The 18,695-nt window shown below is 45.1% G+C and overlaps 1 protein-coding gene across 7 annotated transcripts in view; it reads right to left on the minus strand.

Annotated features, from left to right (window-relative positions):
* Positions 1-2,753: 2,753 nt before the first annotated feature.
* The window catches only part of LOC147619814 (uncharacterized), a 61,507-nt gene continuing 45,565 nt past the window's right edge, over positions 2,754-18,695 (minus strand). For 3 of the 7 annotated variants that reach the window (XM_086825657.1, XM_086825656.1, XM_086825655.1), the window contains 4 exons: positions 13,679-13,725; positions 4,044-4,201; positions 3,714-3,954; positions 2,754-3,096 (listed from right to left, as the gene is read on the minus strand). In XM_086825657.1, coding sequence (XP_086681783.1) covers positions 2,858-3,096; positions 3,714-3,954; positions 4,044-4,201; positions 13,679-13,685 — 645 coding nt within the window. In that variant the 5' untranslated portion in view covers positions 13,686-13,725 and the 3' untranslated portion in view covers positions 2,754-2,857. The other 4 variants (XM_086825658.1, XM_086825654.1, XM_086825653.1 and 1 more) reach the window with 4 other exon arrangements.

Here is an 18,695-nt window from a genome sequence, read left to right on the forward strand (position 1 = left end):
ACCAAAAAGATGCCAAACATCTTAGCTAACAACCACATGGTATGGAAGGGCTTGAAATGGAACCACTACTTGTGATTTTGGCCGTGAGGATGCGTGGGAAAACGGCGCAGCCTGACTAGCTTCATGAGTCAAGAAGAAGTAAAATCAACTTCAAGTCTAGCCCTCATTAGCCATAGAATACACTTGCAACCATTTAGAGTGAGTGGAGATGGACAATGGTGAGCTATGTGAGAGAGATTAGGGTTTGGAGCAAAGGGAAAGAAAAGGGAAAGAAATTTTCAGAAAAATGCATGTAAATTGGTACTCTATGTGTTCCTCTCCTCAAGATCAACAAAAGCCCTAGCAAATGGGAGCAAAACAGGGGAAAGATGAGAAGTAATGGCTATGGAAAGCTTGGAAAAGAAGAACAAAAGATAAACGTGATTAACAGAGAGATTAACAGGTGATTAATTTATTTTTTTTAATTTTTATACCCCATCCCAAATAATTGATCCAGGGTACCCAAATTAGGTCCAATTGAGCTCAATCTCCATGAAATCACGTGAAATGATGCCTCCCCTTCACTAATCTCCAAAGATTAAGTAGAAATTAAGCAAGATTAAGCCAAAACTCCAAGAAATCAAGAGAAATTTCAAAAAATTATCAAGAAAATGACTAATCTCATGCCCAAAACCTTGATAATGGATCAAAATCAAGGCTCTGATACCAAATGAAATGGATCTAGAGCAAAATATGGAATCAAACACATCAAAGCAAGAATCTAGTATCCATTAATCATGAGATTAGTTATCAAATGGCTCATCACATGAATATACAAGAGAGAGAGAGAATCTATAAGTGCATGTAGCAAGAGAAGATGCACAAATAGCCTAAGTGTGTTTAACCTCTCACCAAGAGGATGGCTTTCATGTTAGCCATGAACTTGACCATGGAAGGCCAAATCTCCATTGATGGAGCCCAAGGGTACAAGATGACCAAAATTAGTAAAAGTGTCAAAAGATCCTACCAATGTACCCCAAGCCCTATTTTCTCCTTTTGCCCATGGGCCCCTATGTACATGTGAAAATCAAGCTCTATGGTTCATGACATAGTGGGGGGATGTGATGGATGGAGCACTACTGCTAGAGACTCAGTATGCAACCTATATATGCGTAGGGTATACAAGAATGCAATGCAGATCTGTCTAGCTCCAACCAGTGCCATAATGGGGGTGTAATATGAGAGAGAGAGAGAGAGAGAGAGAGAGAGAGAGGCAGAAAGAGGGAGAGAAAGGCCGATGGAGGCGACGGAGGCAAAGGTGGTAACAGTAGCATAGGCGATGGCGGCATGGGTGAGTGGCAACAAGTAGCAACAGTTTTTTAATAAAGAATAATTAAATAAAAACAATATAAAGAGAAATTCTTTTTAATAATAATAATAATATTTAGATTGATGAGAGAGAGAGAGAGAGAGGACGATTTTTTTTTTAAGATTAAATTAATGTGTGTGTGTGTGAGTGAGTGTGTGTGTGTGTGTGTGTGTATGAGAAAGAGAGAGAGGAAGATTTTTTCTTTTAAGATTTAAATTAATGAGAGAGAGAGAGAGAGAGAGAGAGAGAGATTTTAAAAAATAAATAAATAATGAAAATGAAAGGGAGAAAGAAAATAGTGTGTTTTTAGAAATAAAAAATAAAAAAGAGCATTTATGTGCGTGTTTTTTTTAAAGAAAAAGAGCATGCGGGTGTATGTTTAAAGAAATAAAAAATCAAGGCATGATCTGTATGTTTAAAGAAATAAAAAATCAAGGCATGATCACATGAAAAATAATAAAAAGTAATTTTATTAGATCTCACAATAGAAGAAAAATGACAAGAAAGGGTGGAATTTCATTTTTTATTTTTTAAGGCTATTAAAAAAATCGAAAAATGAGTTCAGGGATAGAAAAAAATAAACACAAAAAGAAGGATGAGTGAAAGACATAAATATACAAGAAGGTAAGAAAGACATATAAATATATATATATATATATAAATGTTATCTTAGAACTGAGGGCATGTTTCAATGTATTACTGAGAGATGAAGGCCTCCCCGTCGTTTACTGTTTGGTAATTCGAGGGTGAGGATGACATTTCTGTAATGCGTATGTCTGCAAAAACACCTCAACTAAAAGACCCAAGCTTGTATATACAAATTGTGGGCAACATTATTTACTTTACAATCTCACACTATGTGAGACCTCAACTATGTTGGGCTCATCAGCCAGCTCATGATCTCAAGAAGCCACATCTGGATGCAGTTAAGAGGATCAGATTCATCTAACCTGATTTGGTGTTAAGTCCAGGTTAGACAATTTAGAACACAAGCTTGCTAGTTATTGCATATTAAGGCCCTGGAAAAGGGAACAAAGACATGAATCAAGACGAGGTATATACAAGTATGATGCCAAAGGGCATTGATTTGTGAAATTAAGAGGTACCACTGTGACAGGTTATAAGCTTGTTGCAGTTGTGGCTACCATCAATCTACTTGGCTTTTAAAGCTGTGAATTGTTGGCCAAAAGCTTGATAATGGCCAACTTGTTTATCAGGCTGGGATGACGACATGTAATTTGAAGTAACTTCAGAAAGATTGTGCAAGTTGGTGGACAATAAACGATGCTACACGATTATTTGTAGAGCAGAAGAGAGTTTAGAAGAACACTAAGAGAGTTCAATCACATTGAGAGAGGAACACGATTCAATATAAGTTGGTGAAACACTTATGGTGAGGCAGTTGTTTTTGAAACAGGCTTTCTTTCAAGACCCTTTGCTAGCTTTGCAAGTCAATTCATGTTTACACTGTCAGCAAGAGTACAAAGGGCATGTGTTGTGAGGCTTGACCTAAATAGAAATATGGAAGTTGTGGAGAAAATCTGGCATTCTGGCTAGAATCCTTCTAAAATCAAAATATGACAAGCCGCTGCAGTTTGGATCAACCTCTTGACATACATGCATGACAATCAAGTCTAGCTCTTCATCATCCAATGCAGCATTAGAGGCAACTCTTTGCAGCATGTGTATGGATGGTTGCACTACAGGACCTGAATGTGTTATGAGATCTATTCCATGCTTTATGTCAGCTGCAACATCAATAGCACAAGCATCTGATCAGCCTCTCTCTCTCTCTCTCTCTCTCTCTCTCTCTCTCACACACACACACACACACACACCTCTCCCCCACACCCTCACCCAAACATATGAACACGTACGTCTGCACAATCCGACCTCACTGTACAGCATACCCATAAAAGGACATGCAAAAACGATAAACATGCACAAGTGCATAAGCACAAAGAAGCAAGTGATGTATTGAACCCAAAAAACAATTGCAAAACCTGGTGGGGATGCATTGGTAACTAAGTGGGTGCATGCACGTGCACGTGCACGTGCGCTAAGTGCATGCATGGATGGGTGTGTGGGTGGGTGTGCATGAGGTTGTGTGGTTGCATTTGTTCATGCCCGCTCTACCAAAGTCTCAAATGTTGAGCCAATTCATGAGAATCATAGCCACACGATAGCAGTCCATCTAAGGGAGTGTGCACTGCACACTACCAAAGCCTCAAATGTTTGATAGCAGTTCATAAAATGGTGATTCCAAGATCATGGCATTTCATAAAATAAGTAGTGACACAATCATGGTGGCAAAACACACTAAGCAGCTTTGAATTTATATCAAGTTTGAACATGAACATCATACCAGAGCCAATAACACCATCCCCATCGAAGTCCCACATAGCAAAAGCCCAGACCAACTTGACCTCAGACGGTGTGTCATCAGAAAAAGCATCCATCAAGTTCAAAAATTTATCAAAAGTAAGACGACCACTGCCATCTTCACTGAACAGTTCACAGATCCGACGAGCAAAAGGATTTGCCTTCATCTCTTCAACATTACCAATGTCCTCAAAAGTCAGCTCCTCTTCACCTTTGGTCATGTTCTGCAAAAAATGAGTTGACCTCAAAAACTTGCATGTTCTTTTGCTGAAAATTTGCATACATTCTTGCCTGTGGTTTTGCAGCAGCTTACTTGGAACTTGCTATGCAGCCGCAAGATTTCTGACTCAGAAAAGTTGGTTGCTCGAACATATTGTGCGGACTCTGCCTTTGATAATTTGCGTTTTTTGAAATTCTTTGTGCTTTTGGATGCTACTTCTGAATCCTCTAAGGATGCTGATGAGGGATTTCCTGAAGCAACAACAAAGGAGTCTCAATTTCAACATCATTACAATTCCCAATTTGAGACTTACAAGGCTAGTAAAATCACCACAAATAAGTCCTCAAAAAATCTAAATCTAGTGTATGGTCATGATCTCAAATCCAAAGTCGCTGCCTTAAGAGCAACTTAGACACATCCTCTCTCTCTCTCTCTCTCTCTCTCTCTCTCTCTCTCTCTCTCTCGGCCAAGTACAGGTTTCATCCCACTGCCTCAGAGTGGAGACAGGGAGAGGTAAGCATGTCTTCAGAGCTGGTGAGCTCTTACGGAGACCCCAAAATGGGACACCCGTACTGGCATACTCCAACAAGGTCATCACCATGACACAACAATTGGGAAAATCCGAGGAAGAAAAGTTAAAGAAATTCCTCAGGGGGTTGGATAGCAACATCAAGTTTACTCTACAGAATTTTGAGCGTCAATCTTATGATCGGGCTTTGACTCTAGATCAGAATCAAGAAATAATGTTGAACAAAGGCAAGTGTTGGAAATAGGTTGCAGGAATGCACGCATGCACACAGAGTGGAGAAGCTCAAGAGAGCACACAGTGAGATGATAGATAGATAATGAATGTGTGATGTACAAATGATAAGTATATCCCAAGATGGGTGTATACTACCACAGGGAAAAAACCTCCTAAAGAGGAGAAAAGTGTCCTTACTGGTCCTAGTGTGTTCACACACATCACTACTAAATATGGCTACAAATCCCTCCTGGGAGTGATGATGTGAACAAAGGGTGAGCTAGCGCTAGAAGTAAAAAGATGTGCCAGTGCAAAAAGCTTCAAACTTCTCTTGTGGGAGAGCCTTCGTTAACAAATGTACCAAGTTGTCCCGTGTTGGCACATAAGCGAAGCTGATTTCCCTGCAGAGCATCCCTTCGTGACATACTATAGTGCACCTCAATGTGCTTTGTGCGAGCATGAAAAACTGGATTCCTCGTAACAACTACCATAGCGCTCTGACTGTCAGTGAAGATGGTAGTGGTTGAGGACTCGCCAATACCCAAATCAGCACCTGTGCCAAACACACTCAACTGTAGCTGTAAATGCTGCCCTGTACTCAGCGTAACAACTAGAAGTGGCCATAGTGGGTTGCTTCTTGCTAAGCCATGATATACATGAATCACCAAGGCAAAAGCGAAAACCACTCATGGACACTCATGTGTCATAACAACCAGCCCAGTCTGAGTCTATAAATGCATGCACCTTTGATTTACCCCCCTTGGGATAAAATCACCAAAGTGCTTAGTTCCTTTTAGGTAACTAAACAATTGTTTGTTGACAGACTGCCAATGCTTCGTGCCTGGATTATACATAAATCTGCTCAATATTGAGGCCACATAGTGAATGTCAAGCCTGGTATTAACAGTTACACAAAAAGATAAGGTATCCAACAGCTTCTTAATACAAGCCAACATCAAAAGAGTCACCTGCATCTTCAAGACTTAATCGTAAACTTGGCTCCATAGGTGTAGCCACAAGTTTACAATCTTCAAGATCGAACCTCTTCAATAATGCATCTATGTATTTCCTCTGCAGCATAACAATGACATTATTACGCTGCCCAAACTTAATGCCCAAATAATATTGCAACGGTCCAACATCTGACATCTCAACAGACTTCTCTAAATCCGCTATAAAAGCTGAAATATGCTCATCATCAGGGCCTGCGAGTAGCATGTCATCAACGTATAACACGATGACCAATAAAACATCCTTAGTCCCCTCTAACTATCAATTGGACTGTTGCAGAAACTCTATGCAACCAAGTATGCATGTATCTTTTCATATCATGCTCTAGGAGCTGCTTAAAATCATATTCTCGCTGGCACCTCTTTTTCAGACCATGCGCCAGTTATTTTGACACTTGAGGAGAGGACACGGGAGACCAGCGGCCCCTTCTATACCCTACTCGCAGGTACCCCCCCGCTGGCATTACAAGCCACCTGTTTGGATTTTCCCCCCTCCTATTGTATGATATAGCCTATCAGTTATTTGTACTGATATTTGTACTTTTTTGCACCTAGGGAGAGTCTCCCTAGCTGCCTTGATTGGATCTCTGCTCTGCCTTCTTATGTGAGCAGGAGAGTTTTTGTAGCCCAGAGGGCTTTTTTTTTATAACTAATGAAAGGATCTTTTCTCGGAAAAAAAAAAAAAAGAGTTTAGAGTCACACCTTACAGCCCACAAGCGAGGTCAGAATACAAATTCCCGCACACGGTTCACGAGAGGGCGTCCCCTTCCGTAAATTAGACACACGGATCGGGGAACATAGTTTCCTTGGCCTGGCATGTCAGAAACGGCCAAACTGGATGACATCATCATGGCCGAGGCATGTGGAGGAAATGGTTGGATCCATTATACAACAGCCATTCCATGTTATGAAACTAAAGGACACAGCACCCACTTAGTTTTTCCTTCCAATTTAAATTTTTCACTCAATTTCATATGTGCCCCAAATTTTCTCACCTTTCCACCAAATTTTCCTCCTCAAATTTATAATTCCCTACATATCCCACCCCTTCCCAGTTTTACATTTGCCCAAAAATTGCCATTTCCTTGCCGTATCCATTTCCTTCTTTTGAGCCATTGCCTTTTTCCAAGGCTGCCGTTGCCGTTTCCTAGTGCATGCAGCTATGCTGTTAACAAGGCCACGTATACCTTGCAAGATACTCCTTGCCTAAATATGACGCACATGCTGAGGGAAAAACTCCATCAGAAATAGAGGCGATCCTCCTACTCAATGGCTTGTCACAGAGGAGATCAAACCCATCGCAGAGGACCGCCTAGCTCCCCGAACCCTGACCTGCGCCCCTCCGCCTCTGTGGCTGCTTCGCCCCCTGCCTCCCTTCCTTCCTCCATCGCTGCGCCCCTCCGCCTCTGTGCCTACTTCGCCCCCATCCACACTCCGCCTCCCCTCCTTCCTCCATCGCCATTCGCCCCTGCCTCTACCCGCCCTTCTTCGCCTCATCCTTCCCCACTGTTCCCCCCTGCCTCTACCCACCCTTCTTCACCCTCCAGTTTGTGCTGTTTCGCCTCCTCTCCTCTCCGCGCCTCCCCTCCTTCCTCCGCCTCTTCCCTCTGCGCAGCCCTGTTGTGCTGCCCTTCCCCCGCCCTTCTTCGCCTTTGCGTCCAGCCATCTCCCCCTTGCTTCCTTTTCCTTTTTGCTTTTCCCTTTTCCACCCTCCCTTCCTTTTCTCCGCCTCCTTGCCTACCTCTTCCCCTTGGTTCGGATTGCTCCCTCCTCATCCGGGTTCAAGTCTGCCTTTTTCTTCGATTAGCGTCATGGCTAATCATTCTCCCTCGGCCGGGCGAACCATTGTTTTTTCCGAAGCCGAGCTTGCGGTCCTCTACGCCGAAATAGAGCCAGAATCTTTGGATCTCACCCGTCCCGTCTCCAGGCTCGGGATTGGGTCCTGGCAGCTTTGCCCTCCGACCTCGCTCTACACTTTCGAGATGTCAGGTTGCTTGGAAGTGGTTTCTTCCAAGTGGATTTTGACGTAGCCTCAGAGGTTTTGAAGGGCAGCCCGTTGCCATTGGGCCCGAGGAAGATATTCTTTCTTCCCTACTCCAACTATTTTGACCCTATTGAGGAAGACCGGAACCGTTTCCCGATTTCTCTCAGATTCCCAGGTCTTCCTCGCACATATTGGCCTATGTTAGAGGCCATCGGGTCTGCCTTTAGGCTGGTTCTTCAAGTTGCCCCCACTTCACGCCTTGCCGACATCTTCTGCCCAGGTGGTCACTACCTCGGCAGATGCTGTCCCCAGGGTCATGGTTCTTGCCCGTGACATTGAGCTCTTTGAAAAGTATGTTTTGCTTTCGAGCCCTTGTGGCCCTTTGAAGCAACGTATGGAGATTGCAGGTAAACCCGATTAGTGTCGGGTTTGTCACCAACAGGGTCACTTTGCTCGAGATTGTCCTCGGGCTCGAGGTCGCAGGAGGCCTCATAAGCGTGCTTCTCAGGCGCCACCTCCCTTGGTTCCTTCCCGTCCTTCAGTCCGCAAGGTGTGGCGAGCTGTCTCTCACGCCCGCCCCCCTGGTGCGATTGATGGGAAGGCCTCCTCGGATCATGTACAGATAGATGATGTTTCTGGTCAGAGGGATGTGTCAGCTCTGATGCATCTTTGCAGAGAGATGATATCTCATATCAGGATGATTTTGTTGAGTCCTCTCTAGAGCTGCAGTTAGCCATGGATAGGAGGGCTGAGTTCGCCTTTCATGCGAACGAGACCTTTTGGACTCAGATGGGTGGCAAATGCAACAAAGAGTTTTTTTCAGCACACAGGCCTTCCCATAGCAGGGATTCTGTGAGGTACTTGCAGGACTCACAGGGTGAGGTTTAGATTGAGCCTGATAAGGTGAGGGGTATCGCTTTAGAATTTTATCGGTCTTTGTTGACTGCAGAGGTGCCCTCTCCTCACAGAGATGTGGCACGGCAGAAAGTTTGGGAGTGCATGCCAAGGCTCATTACAGATGCTATGTGTTCTTCCCTGGATGCCCCTTTCTCAAAGGATGAATTCCTTCACGCAGTGCATGCTCTTTCCAGTGGTTCATGCCCAGGGGATGATGGTCTTTCGCCCGCCTTCTTTATTCTTTTTTGGATCATATTGGAGATACTATCATTGTTGCCCTTCAGGAAATGTGGTTGTCGGGTATGATGCCTCCATACCTCACGGAGGGCTGATTCACCTTATCCCCAAGAGTGGGGACAAGACGGACATCAAGCAATGGAGGCCCATCACCCTCCTTGGATCTGCATATAAAATCTTAGCTGAAGCCTTGAGTATAAGGTTGCAGCCGATTCTCCAAAGGACTATCCATGATACCCAGAATGGTTTCCTCCGAGGAAGGAGTATATTTGATAACATTTTTTCTTTCTGGGAAGTTGTCGTGGGCAAAGTCTAGTCAGCAACCTCTTGCCATTCTTTTGCTTGATTTTGAAAAAGCTTATGACAGAGTGGATTGGGATTTTTTGGAGGGCACTATGGCACACATGGGGTTTTCCCAAAACTGGATCAGAGGGGTGTCTTGCCTATACAGGGAGGCTCATAGCACTGTTTTAGCCTGTGGGGGGCGCAGTGAGCGTTTTCAGATTTCCCGTTCAGTGAGGCAGGGCTGTCCCCTCGCCCCTTTACTGTACCTCATTGTAGCTGAGGCTATGAGCAGGTTTCTTCGGGCTGCCCCTGGTGTTGTGGGTCTCAGGCTGCCTTTATGCACGGAAGAAGAGTTTTTGGACTCTGAGTTAGCAGATGATACAGCGTTGTTCCTTGAGGCTTCACATGCTTGTTTATGTTCTTTCCGGACAGCCTTGGAGGCCTTTTGTTTGGCAGCAGGAGCTACTATCAATTGGCATAAGTCAGTTGGTTTTTGGATCAGTGATTCTCCTCTTGCATATTGGGGTACAGATGTTGGTTTTACTTGGATTGAGAGAGGATGCTTTGCCAGATACCTTGGTTGTCAGGTGGGCGTTGACATCTCCCCTTCACAACAGTTTGCTCCAGTGCTCTTAAGCATTAAAAGCAAACTTCATCACTGGAGTAGGAGGAAGCTCGACTTGGCCTCTAGAGCTTTGGTGGTTAACCAAGTTTTGCTAGCCACGACTTGGTTTATCGCTTCATGCTGGATTTTTCATAAGGGCTGCATTGGCCAGCTTCGTCGCCTTATTCGGCACTTTCTTTGGTCAGGGCTTGATGGAAATGCACACACCAGGGCTAGAGTTGCTTGGGAAACCATTATCAGGCCTAAGCAGGAAGGGCGATTGAATATCATTGACCCTGAGGTGCAATGTAAGGCTTTGCTTTGTAAGCTCGTTGTTAGGGGCTTTCTTCTAGGCACTGAGCCGTGGAAGAACTTTCTCATGGAGCAGATCACAAAGTGTGTCCCTATTCGCCGAGAAGACTGGACTCTCAGCTCACGCTTTATTTTTTCGGATGCAGTTCACTGCTCCCCTTCATTCCCCCTGGTTAGGTCCCTCCTACGGGCCTAGGACTGCCTGAGGAGTTTTTTGGTACACATCCCCCCGCGTTCAGCAGAGGAAGTTAACCAGCATCCCATTTTGTGGAATGATTTGCTCTTAGATGTGCATGGTAGGCCTCTTGGGGCAGCTATGCATATTCTTTGGGCTGGCTGGGAGACCCTATGCCCCACAGTGCTGGCTTGGAAGAGGTTTCAGAGCCTCACCGAGGTACAGACATTGCATTTCACACAGCATTTGAGAGGCTCTAGCCGGAGGATTGCATAGATTGATGCAGCCATTCCCAACCACTGGATTACTAGATCTTTCTTGGAAGGCCGTCATCATTCTTGGTTTGGGCTTTTTTCTAGGACAGGTGTTCCTCTTCAGGTTATGGGTCTCCCCTTGCCTAGGGAGGATGATGTACCAGTCTTTTTTTCTGTACAGGATGGATGGCAGCTGGAGAGATGTGACGTGCAGGACTTTATTGAGGGCCCCCAGATTCGTCCAGTCAGAGCTGTTGGCAAGTTAGGGAAGCACGTCTTTGTTGACCCCCCCCCCCAGGGATGATCACAGAGAGTGTTAGCCTTTGGTTGTATGGTGGCTGCCCTATCAGACATTTGCATTGCGACCCCGGTGAGTGGGAGTGGAAGCATGCTTGTAACCCTTTGAAAAGCATGCCTTTTTTCAGTTATACGGTGCGGAATGCCAAACATCTTATCTTGGGACACATTTAGAGTGTCCCTACTCTTAGACCCCATTGGGAATCTTACGGCATTTCGACTGACATTAGACATCTTATCTTGGGACATATTTAGAGTGTCCCTACTCTTAAACCCCATTGGGAATCCTACGGCATTTCGACTGACATTCAGAGGGGTTTTTGGCGGAGATTATGGCATTCTTATAGGAAGCCACAGATTTCCTCCTTTATCTGGGTTTCTCTTCATGGTGGTCTAGCCACCAATCAGTGGAGGTCTATTGGTGCTTGCCCAGCATGCCCTAGATGTGCAGGAGTTTCGGAGTCAGTTTACCATTGTTTATGGGAATGCACGGAAGCACGGAGGGTTTGGTCTGCGATTGCACACCTCTTTGGTAGGATTAAGAGGGATGCTATCATTTCTTTTGGTTCTATCATTTGGTTGATACAGTCTGGGCCTCAGCTGAGATTCTGACAAGAGCCTGGCCATTATGGTTAGGCAAGGAGCTGCTAGGCAGTGTTGTCTTCAGGATTTGCCACTTTCACACTTTGTCCCTCCGGCACAGAGGTTAGACAGTTCTTGGGAGATTATTGCTAGCATCTCAGCCTGGAATATCTGGAAGGCTAGATGCACCGAGGCCATTGAGGGTACTCCCATTCTTGTTTCTCAGTGTCTTTGCAAGATTTGGAGTGATATTATTCACACCATCATGGCTACCTGGGCCAGAATCCAGGGATCTTCGAGGGCTGTGGAGAGGAAGCGCGGCCAGTTTATGAGAGTGGGACATTGGTATCTTTTTCACGTCCATTCATTCGGGACCCTATTGGCAACACAGGGCTCCTGATTGGTTGAGATCTCCACCTTTCTTGGTGTGAAATCTCCATTTTGTAAAAAATTTTCATACTTAATAGAAGTCTCCTTTCTGGAAAAAAAAAAAAAAAACAGCAGCCTGAGGGCTAAATGTGCATGCTCAGACCCCTCATAAGAGGCAAAAAACAAATTGGGGAGGGGTGTTTCCCTCCATAGCTGGCCGCTCTCGGAGGGAAACTACCTCATACAAGAGAGGGGAGAAGGGAAAAGAGGGGGAGGGGGGGTGTGGAGGTGGTGTGTGGTGGCTGGGTGGGGAAAGAACCACACCGGCGGCCTGTAATGCCAAGTAATCTCTGTTGTGTATAGGCGAAGGATTCTTTGCCAAACTTCTTGTGCTTTGGAACAATCCCAAAGGTAATGCCGCTGCGACTCCATGGGGTGGCTGCATCGCACGCACTGTGCCAGCTGACCTCCAATGGCCAACCAACAGTGAGGGTTCCATGGGCTAACTAGTGCCATCTATCTCATGAATTTGGATCTTGTGACCCATCCTCACCGTGTAATGAAAAAAGGGGGTGGTCAGGCTCTCCAGGCTGAAGGGGTCACACATCGTCCTTTGTGGGGTTTAAACTTTAAAAGATGTATTTTGTGGGCTATTTGTACACCCTTTTAATGTGTAGAATTTTGCAAGGGACAGGACATGCATGGTAGGATCAAAGGGCATTCGTATATCCTTGAAGGTCAAGAAAGCAAAAAAGCAAAGTCTTTTCTTGGAGAGAGATGATTCTTTATCTCGAAAAGCGACTCAAACTGATGCATCTCCAAGTGCCAATGCAAACACAAGGTTCACTCTGCAGTTCGGCATATGTGAGTGGTGTCTCTTCATTGAAACCAATAAACTCACAGTGCCTTGGCAATAGAGCAAGAATGCTTAAAACCATGTAATGTCTACATACATTTATTCTTTGCCACCTTTGGCCATATTGGCTTCACTTTGTAATAAGAGTCATAAGCTTAACTTTGGTAAGCAGACAAGAATCTCTAGCCACACGTGTAATGAACGTCAAAGGTTAGGCCAGCCAATCTGGCCATCGCAGAGCTCCTCATTAACAGGAGATTGTTGCAAGTCTGGTACCTTGTTATTGTCAGGCCTATAATTGCTACTCTAACCCAACCGTGAGTGAGCCATTCTCCGTCACATAAATGGTGTCAGATAGAATCACCATTATCCTGCACTAGGATTTGTTAGTTTTATCTCTCTGTATTGACGTAGTGATTTTGTTATGCATCTGATTTGTGCTCAGCCAAGACATCTAACTGTAATTTGCTCACCACCTCAGTTAGTTAGATTTCATTAACTGTGATCTTGCCAGATATACATTACATCCCGTATGCCCATCATGAAAGCCCTACAATCAAGCATTCTAAGGAAACTCTCATGAAGGGTGACGCACTGAATTCAAGCAGCTATGAAAGTTCGATTGCTGGAATCAGAGAGATCGCACTTCAGAACCTTAGTAATTTATCAAGGTTGACTGGTTTTTATACATGATGAGAGTGATATCACAAGGGTTTATTACATGATAAATCCTTAGAGGTCTTCAAAGGGTTTATCACATGATAAATCCTTAGAGGTCTTCAAAGGTGCCTCTTGCAACACATCAAACTAATACAGGTCACGCAACCCACCAAGACAACAAGAGGACTTTTGCACAAACTAATGCTTTTCCAAGAGAACAGCACACAAAATGAAAAATCAAATGATAAGCAAGAAGAAGAAAACTAAGATTAGGTGAAACCATATTTGAGAAGAGATCCCACCACTAAAACACACTTCCATTAGGCTAGATATTGCCAAGAAATTATAGTATCAAGCCTAGAATGTCCAAAGCTCTAAACTGTTGCATCCCAAAAGCTAAAGGTTCTAAGCATCCAGAATCTTGGATCAAAAGTCAAAGTTTGTAAGCACTAAATGTTCAATACCTGGCATTGGCTTCAGGTTGTACACTGCTTCAAACTTGTGTTTCCATCTGCAATAATAAAGTACATGCAATACACATAAGACCCCAACGACATTTTTCCACATTATCTAGTTACATATGAATGAGAGATCCTCCAGCTTCATGTGCAGAAAATAGACTCTTAGGAGCAATTAACTAATACAACATAAGGGGGATAGCATTAGATAGTTGCTAAACACAAATCTCAAAAGATTAGAGCGTAATCACACTCTTAATCAGCTCATTGGCAAGTGTCTAACTCCACCTCTTTCTGTTGCTTGGATTTTTTTGTTTTCCACACATACATGTGATAATGTTCACACTCCCTGAAGTCCACACACAAGTGTCCACCCCAGTTTGTCCATGTGCTGACCATTTATTGCTACTTGCACACACAAGTGTCCACCCTAGTTTGTCCATGTGGTGACCGTTTATTGCCACTTGCACACACAAGTGTTCACCCTAGTTTATCCATGTGGTGACCATTTATTGCTACTTGCTACACACATGTTCACCCTAGTTTGTCCACATGATGACCATTTATTGTTACTTACACACACACCTAACCATAAACCGTATGGGCCACAGTTGATGCTTTCCAATGGATTCCCAGAGGCACTTCAGCACGCTAGCTTGGATGCCAGGCAGGTGTCAACATCACCCCCGAGCAGTTGAGCATCCGGAGGACGCTGCTATACTACACCTCAGCTCGCCTTACTCTTGCTAGCTGCGTTGTAGTGGCCAACCAGTTTTCATTGGCTACCATGTGGTACAATGCTAGCAGAGCCCTTCAGGGCAAGTTGATTGTCTGTGGTCTCCTACCAGAAGAACCATGGAGGGATTTTCTTCTCGTCCACATCACTCACACCCCCTTCCGCCGCAGTCCTTGGGCCCCCAGCATGAAGTGGATCTTCTCGAGAGCTCCTATCCGGCACAAGCTTAGCACCTCTTTTGAGCATAAGTTTGCCGCCAGTCTATTTCGTACTTGTTGCCCTTCCCTCTTCCAATCCCCTCCCGTGCGCAACGAGGAGTGCCTTCAGCAGCCTCTTATGTGGAACGCACTCATTCAGCTCCCCTCAAGCCACCCTCTTGGTGCCCGGTCCCACCTCAGATCCCCCTAGCCCTGTCTACAATATGTTTTTTCCACGCCCTCCCTCCCCCAGTGTTGAGAGGAGGACCTAGTGTTTGAGAGGAGGCGCCTCAACGTCCACATCGACACCACCATCCCCCCAAAGTGGCACACCCCCATGGTCGATCTTCAGCATATAGAAAGATACCCCCTCTTGCCTTTGCAGTAGGGAATCAAGAACAAACCTTTGAGGACTGTGGGCTTCCACAACCACTGGTGGCACATCGACTCTTCACCCATGAAGGTAGCCGATGATCCGACCTAGAGACTTTGATTTTAGGAGAACTGCCCCTTGATCCACCTCTAGCGGGATCCAAGAGAGTGGCACTGGTGTTACGTACGTGATGCTAACCCTAGGGTTAGCCGACCTCCAGGATTAGGAAAGCAGACTGATTATAAGTGTCAAGGTTTATAATAACTCATAAGTGAGTTGTAATTGAATAATCCCAAAAGTAAAGCTTTTATTGGGAAAAGCTATATAAGTGAGGGTTATGAGTGCCCAATGAGGTGATAACACATGGTAGAGGTGTTTGTCTAGGACCAAGAGGTCTTGGATTTGAAACCCCACATGGTGCTCCCTCGGCAGCATCACCTACGCATGGATAAAAAAGCACCTACGAGCAAGCGCCTACGGGCCGTGAAAAGTGGTAACTACGGGAGGATCTTGGGCCTAAGGCCACTCGGTGGGGAAAAAAAAGTGAGGGTTATGAATGGACTGGGTTATGGTATTGCCTTGTGCTATGATGGTCAGTACCTGGCCCATGAGAGTGCTAACGCACTCATGCCAGTCCATAGTGATGCAGACAATCATGTCGACGATCCTTCACGATGGATCTTGGCAGTATGGGACATCATGGCTTATTCGGTATGGTCTGTATAGAAGGAGCCTTGACCCCTATGCTCAAGGGTACTCTGGTTTACCGTTGGGTGGTGAACGTGAGCCTGTCGATTCTAATTTGGATTAACCATGTGTTTAGGGGATCTTGGAGGCAGGACACCCGACATGCCACCCGAAGGCCCCAAGCATCCTCTTTTTCCAGTACTTGGTTAGCCTAGGCTAGCGCATTCTCTTATAGACACTAGATGGTACCCCAGCGGCTATAGCACACTAACATGCCCAAGAGATACTTTATGATTTCCTTGGAGGACTATTGGCACAAGCTCTGGGATAGCTTTCTGTTAGACTATTGTGCATCTCAGTGTTTTGAGGCCATGCCTATTTATTGGGTTTTATCCATTTATTCTCCTTTTAGTAGGTCGTGAGGCTGTCGGCCAGCTCTACATGCAGTCAGCCAGCTTCCCTACATCACTATATAAGGGGCCTCCTCACTTCAATCATCCAATCCTAGCACAATTGCAACACTCTCTTGCTAGCTATTGCCATTGTTCCGCCTGTGCATGCTTCAACATGGTATCACGTTGAGGTTCCGGCTCTCCACTTCTAGGTGACCTTCTTCCCTTCTTTGCTGGCATTTTTGGAGCTCGATCTGCACCTGCGTTTTCTACAAGGTGGCTGGCTTCATCAACCCCTCTTCATCTGCGTTTTTTATTTGTTGGCTGCCTCTGCTGGTGTGCTACATGCTGAGCGTCAAAGGCAAGCTTCAACATGCTGGTTTTTCAGCAGTTTCACATGCTGCACTGTGAAGGGCTGTTTTTCAGTCTTGGACAGCAACTGAAGGCGTTTTGTTCGCATGTGGCGGTGCCCGACAAAAGCGGCAGCTCTTTCTGGTCCTCTTCTTCCCCGGCTTCTCCTCCCTCCGGTTGGGTGTTTCCGGTGTGTTTTGGTGGACTGTTTTGCTGCTGTCCAGCCTCTTTCTCTCTCAGATTTGAGAGGGGGCTGATTGATCCTCGTTCCTCGCTTCATTGGAAAGTGCTCAAGAGGAATCTTGGAGTGCTGAGATTTGTGTACTTTGTTGTTGTGGATATGGCTCCCCCCTTGTACGAACAAGGCGGACAAGTTGGACGAAACCAACTATACCCGTTGGAAGCTGAATAATGCGGATCCGGTTCATCCATAAGGGTTTGTAGGAGATTGTTCAAGGCAGTGAGAAGAAGCCCTATCGTCCTCAAAACTCGAGGCGTTGGACCTAGGGTTCAAGAGGATGAATTCCTTGTGGATTACCAGACTGGGAGGATCATGATTCGAAGGCGCACTCTGTGCTTGTGCAGACCATTACAAAGGAGGTCTCACCGGCCGTGCAAACTCTTACCGGTGCACATCAAGTATGGTCCAAATTGGAGGATCTCTATGCTTGAGATTCATCGATGAGGGCAGTTACTTTGCAAGGGCAACTCTATAGTCTATTATTTCCTACTGATAGTTCTATGCAATCGTTCCTTATGAAGGCCAAGGTTATCCATGACTAGTTACTGGCAATGGGTGTTGCCTTGTCCTATGCTCAATTGGCTGCACTTATCCTCACCAAGCTTCCCCCAGAGTATGATGTGGTTTCTAGGGCTTTGAGGTACCAGGTCACAACCACTCAATTAGATTTTGATGACCTTATCTCCATTCTCTTGGAAGAGTACTCCGTCCTGGTTTCTCAGGGTAAGATCAAGGTGTCTCTTAACAATTCAGATGTCGGAGCCGTTGCTTCTCATGTGGGAAACAAGGGCATCTATCTAAGGATTGTTTGTCAAGAGAAGGACAAGACCAAGGGCAAGTCTTCATCTCAGAAGAAGGGCAAAGACATAACCCAAGACTGATACAGATATTTCCAGTAACTCATCTAGGGCTCCCAGGGCGCTTCTGGCTCGAGAGGACCACGATGGTGTTCTTCTCTAGTACACATGAAGTTTTTTCCATGTGCTTCCAGCCAAAGGAGGTTTGTGGGCGAAAGATCGGGCTGTTAGCAGGTCCATTTTATAGTGCATGGGAACCGTGAGTCAGAGTTCCAAGCATTAAAATCTGGCAAGACAAGGTCAACTTAGGTGTAGCAGAGACTATGGACAAGACTTGTTCCGAGTTCATTGTTCAAGGTTTTGAGACATGATGTGTTCATAGTCCACTATTGGGAAATTATTGTCACAATCCTCCATTTTCTAGTGCATGGGAACCATGAGTCACAGTTCCAAGCATTAAAAATCTGGCAGGACAAGGTCAACTTTTGTGTAGCAGAGACTATGGACAGGATCTCTTCCGATAGGTTTGAGACATGATGTGTTCATATCATTGTTCGAGGATTGAGACATGATGTGTTTATAGTTCACTGTTGGGAAATTATTGTCACAATCCTCCAGAGATCTGTGCCATGCAGAAGGATTTCCTAGAGCATGATGGATTCACTCATATAAGAGTCTGTGAGTCCAATGAGTGAATACAGTTGGTGACTCTAAGTCAGCAAGAAGAGTTGGTGCATAGTCGCAAGGGACGGGGGATGGTAACGGGGGACGAGGACGAGACGGGGGACGGCCATAAGTAGGGAACGGGAACGGGGATGGGGGAGGAAATGGCACTCAAAAAATACATTTTTGAAAAGTTTCACTCTACAGTTATCCTACTTTGGAAGTACATCAAAATGAGCACAAATTTACACTAAAATGGTAAGCTTTTGAGTCATATTAACAAATTTTGAAGTGAAGGCATTGACAGTTGATTGTATTAATAATTAAGTAGATACAAAATGAGTCAGGACAAAGCCTTAAGGAGGCACAATACATGGAAGGACTCAAATGAGTCAATGACAAAAAGTGCTAAAGCCTAGAGGCTAGAGGCTAGAGCTAAGAAGTAAGGCCCATGAATCATGATCCATGAATGATCATCCACGTGAAGTGCTCGCCTCATGGTCATGGGTAGCTAGCTTGTGCCAAAGGAGCATCAAGCTCATCCTCACTCTCATCCTCACTGGCATGCTGCTGCTGCACCTCATGC

This window comes from Cibotium barometz, chromosome 32, assembly GCF_041138505.1.
Source record: "Cibotium barometz isolate CiBa-2024 chromosome 32, ASM4113850v1, whole genome shotgun sequence".
NCBI lineage: Eukaryota > Viridiplantae > Streptophyta > Polypodiopsida > Cyatheales > Cibotiaceae > Cibotium > Cibotium barometz.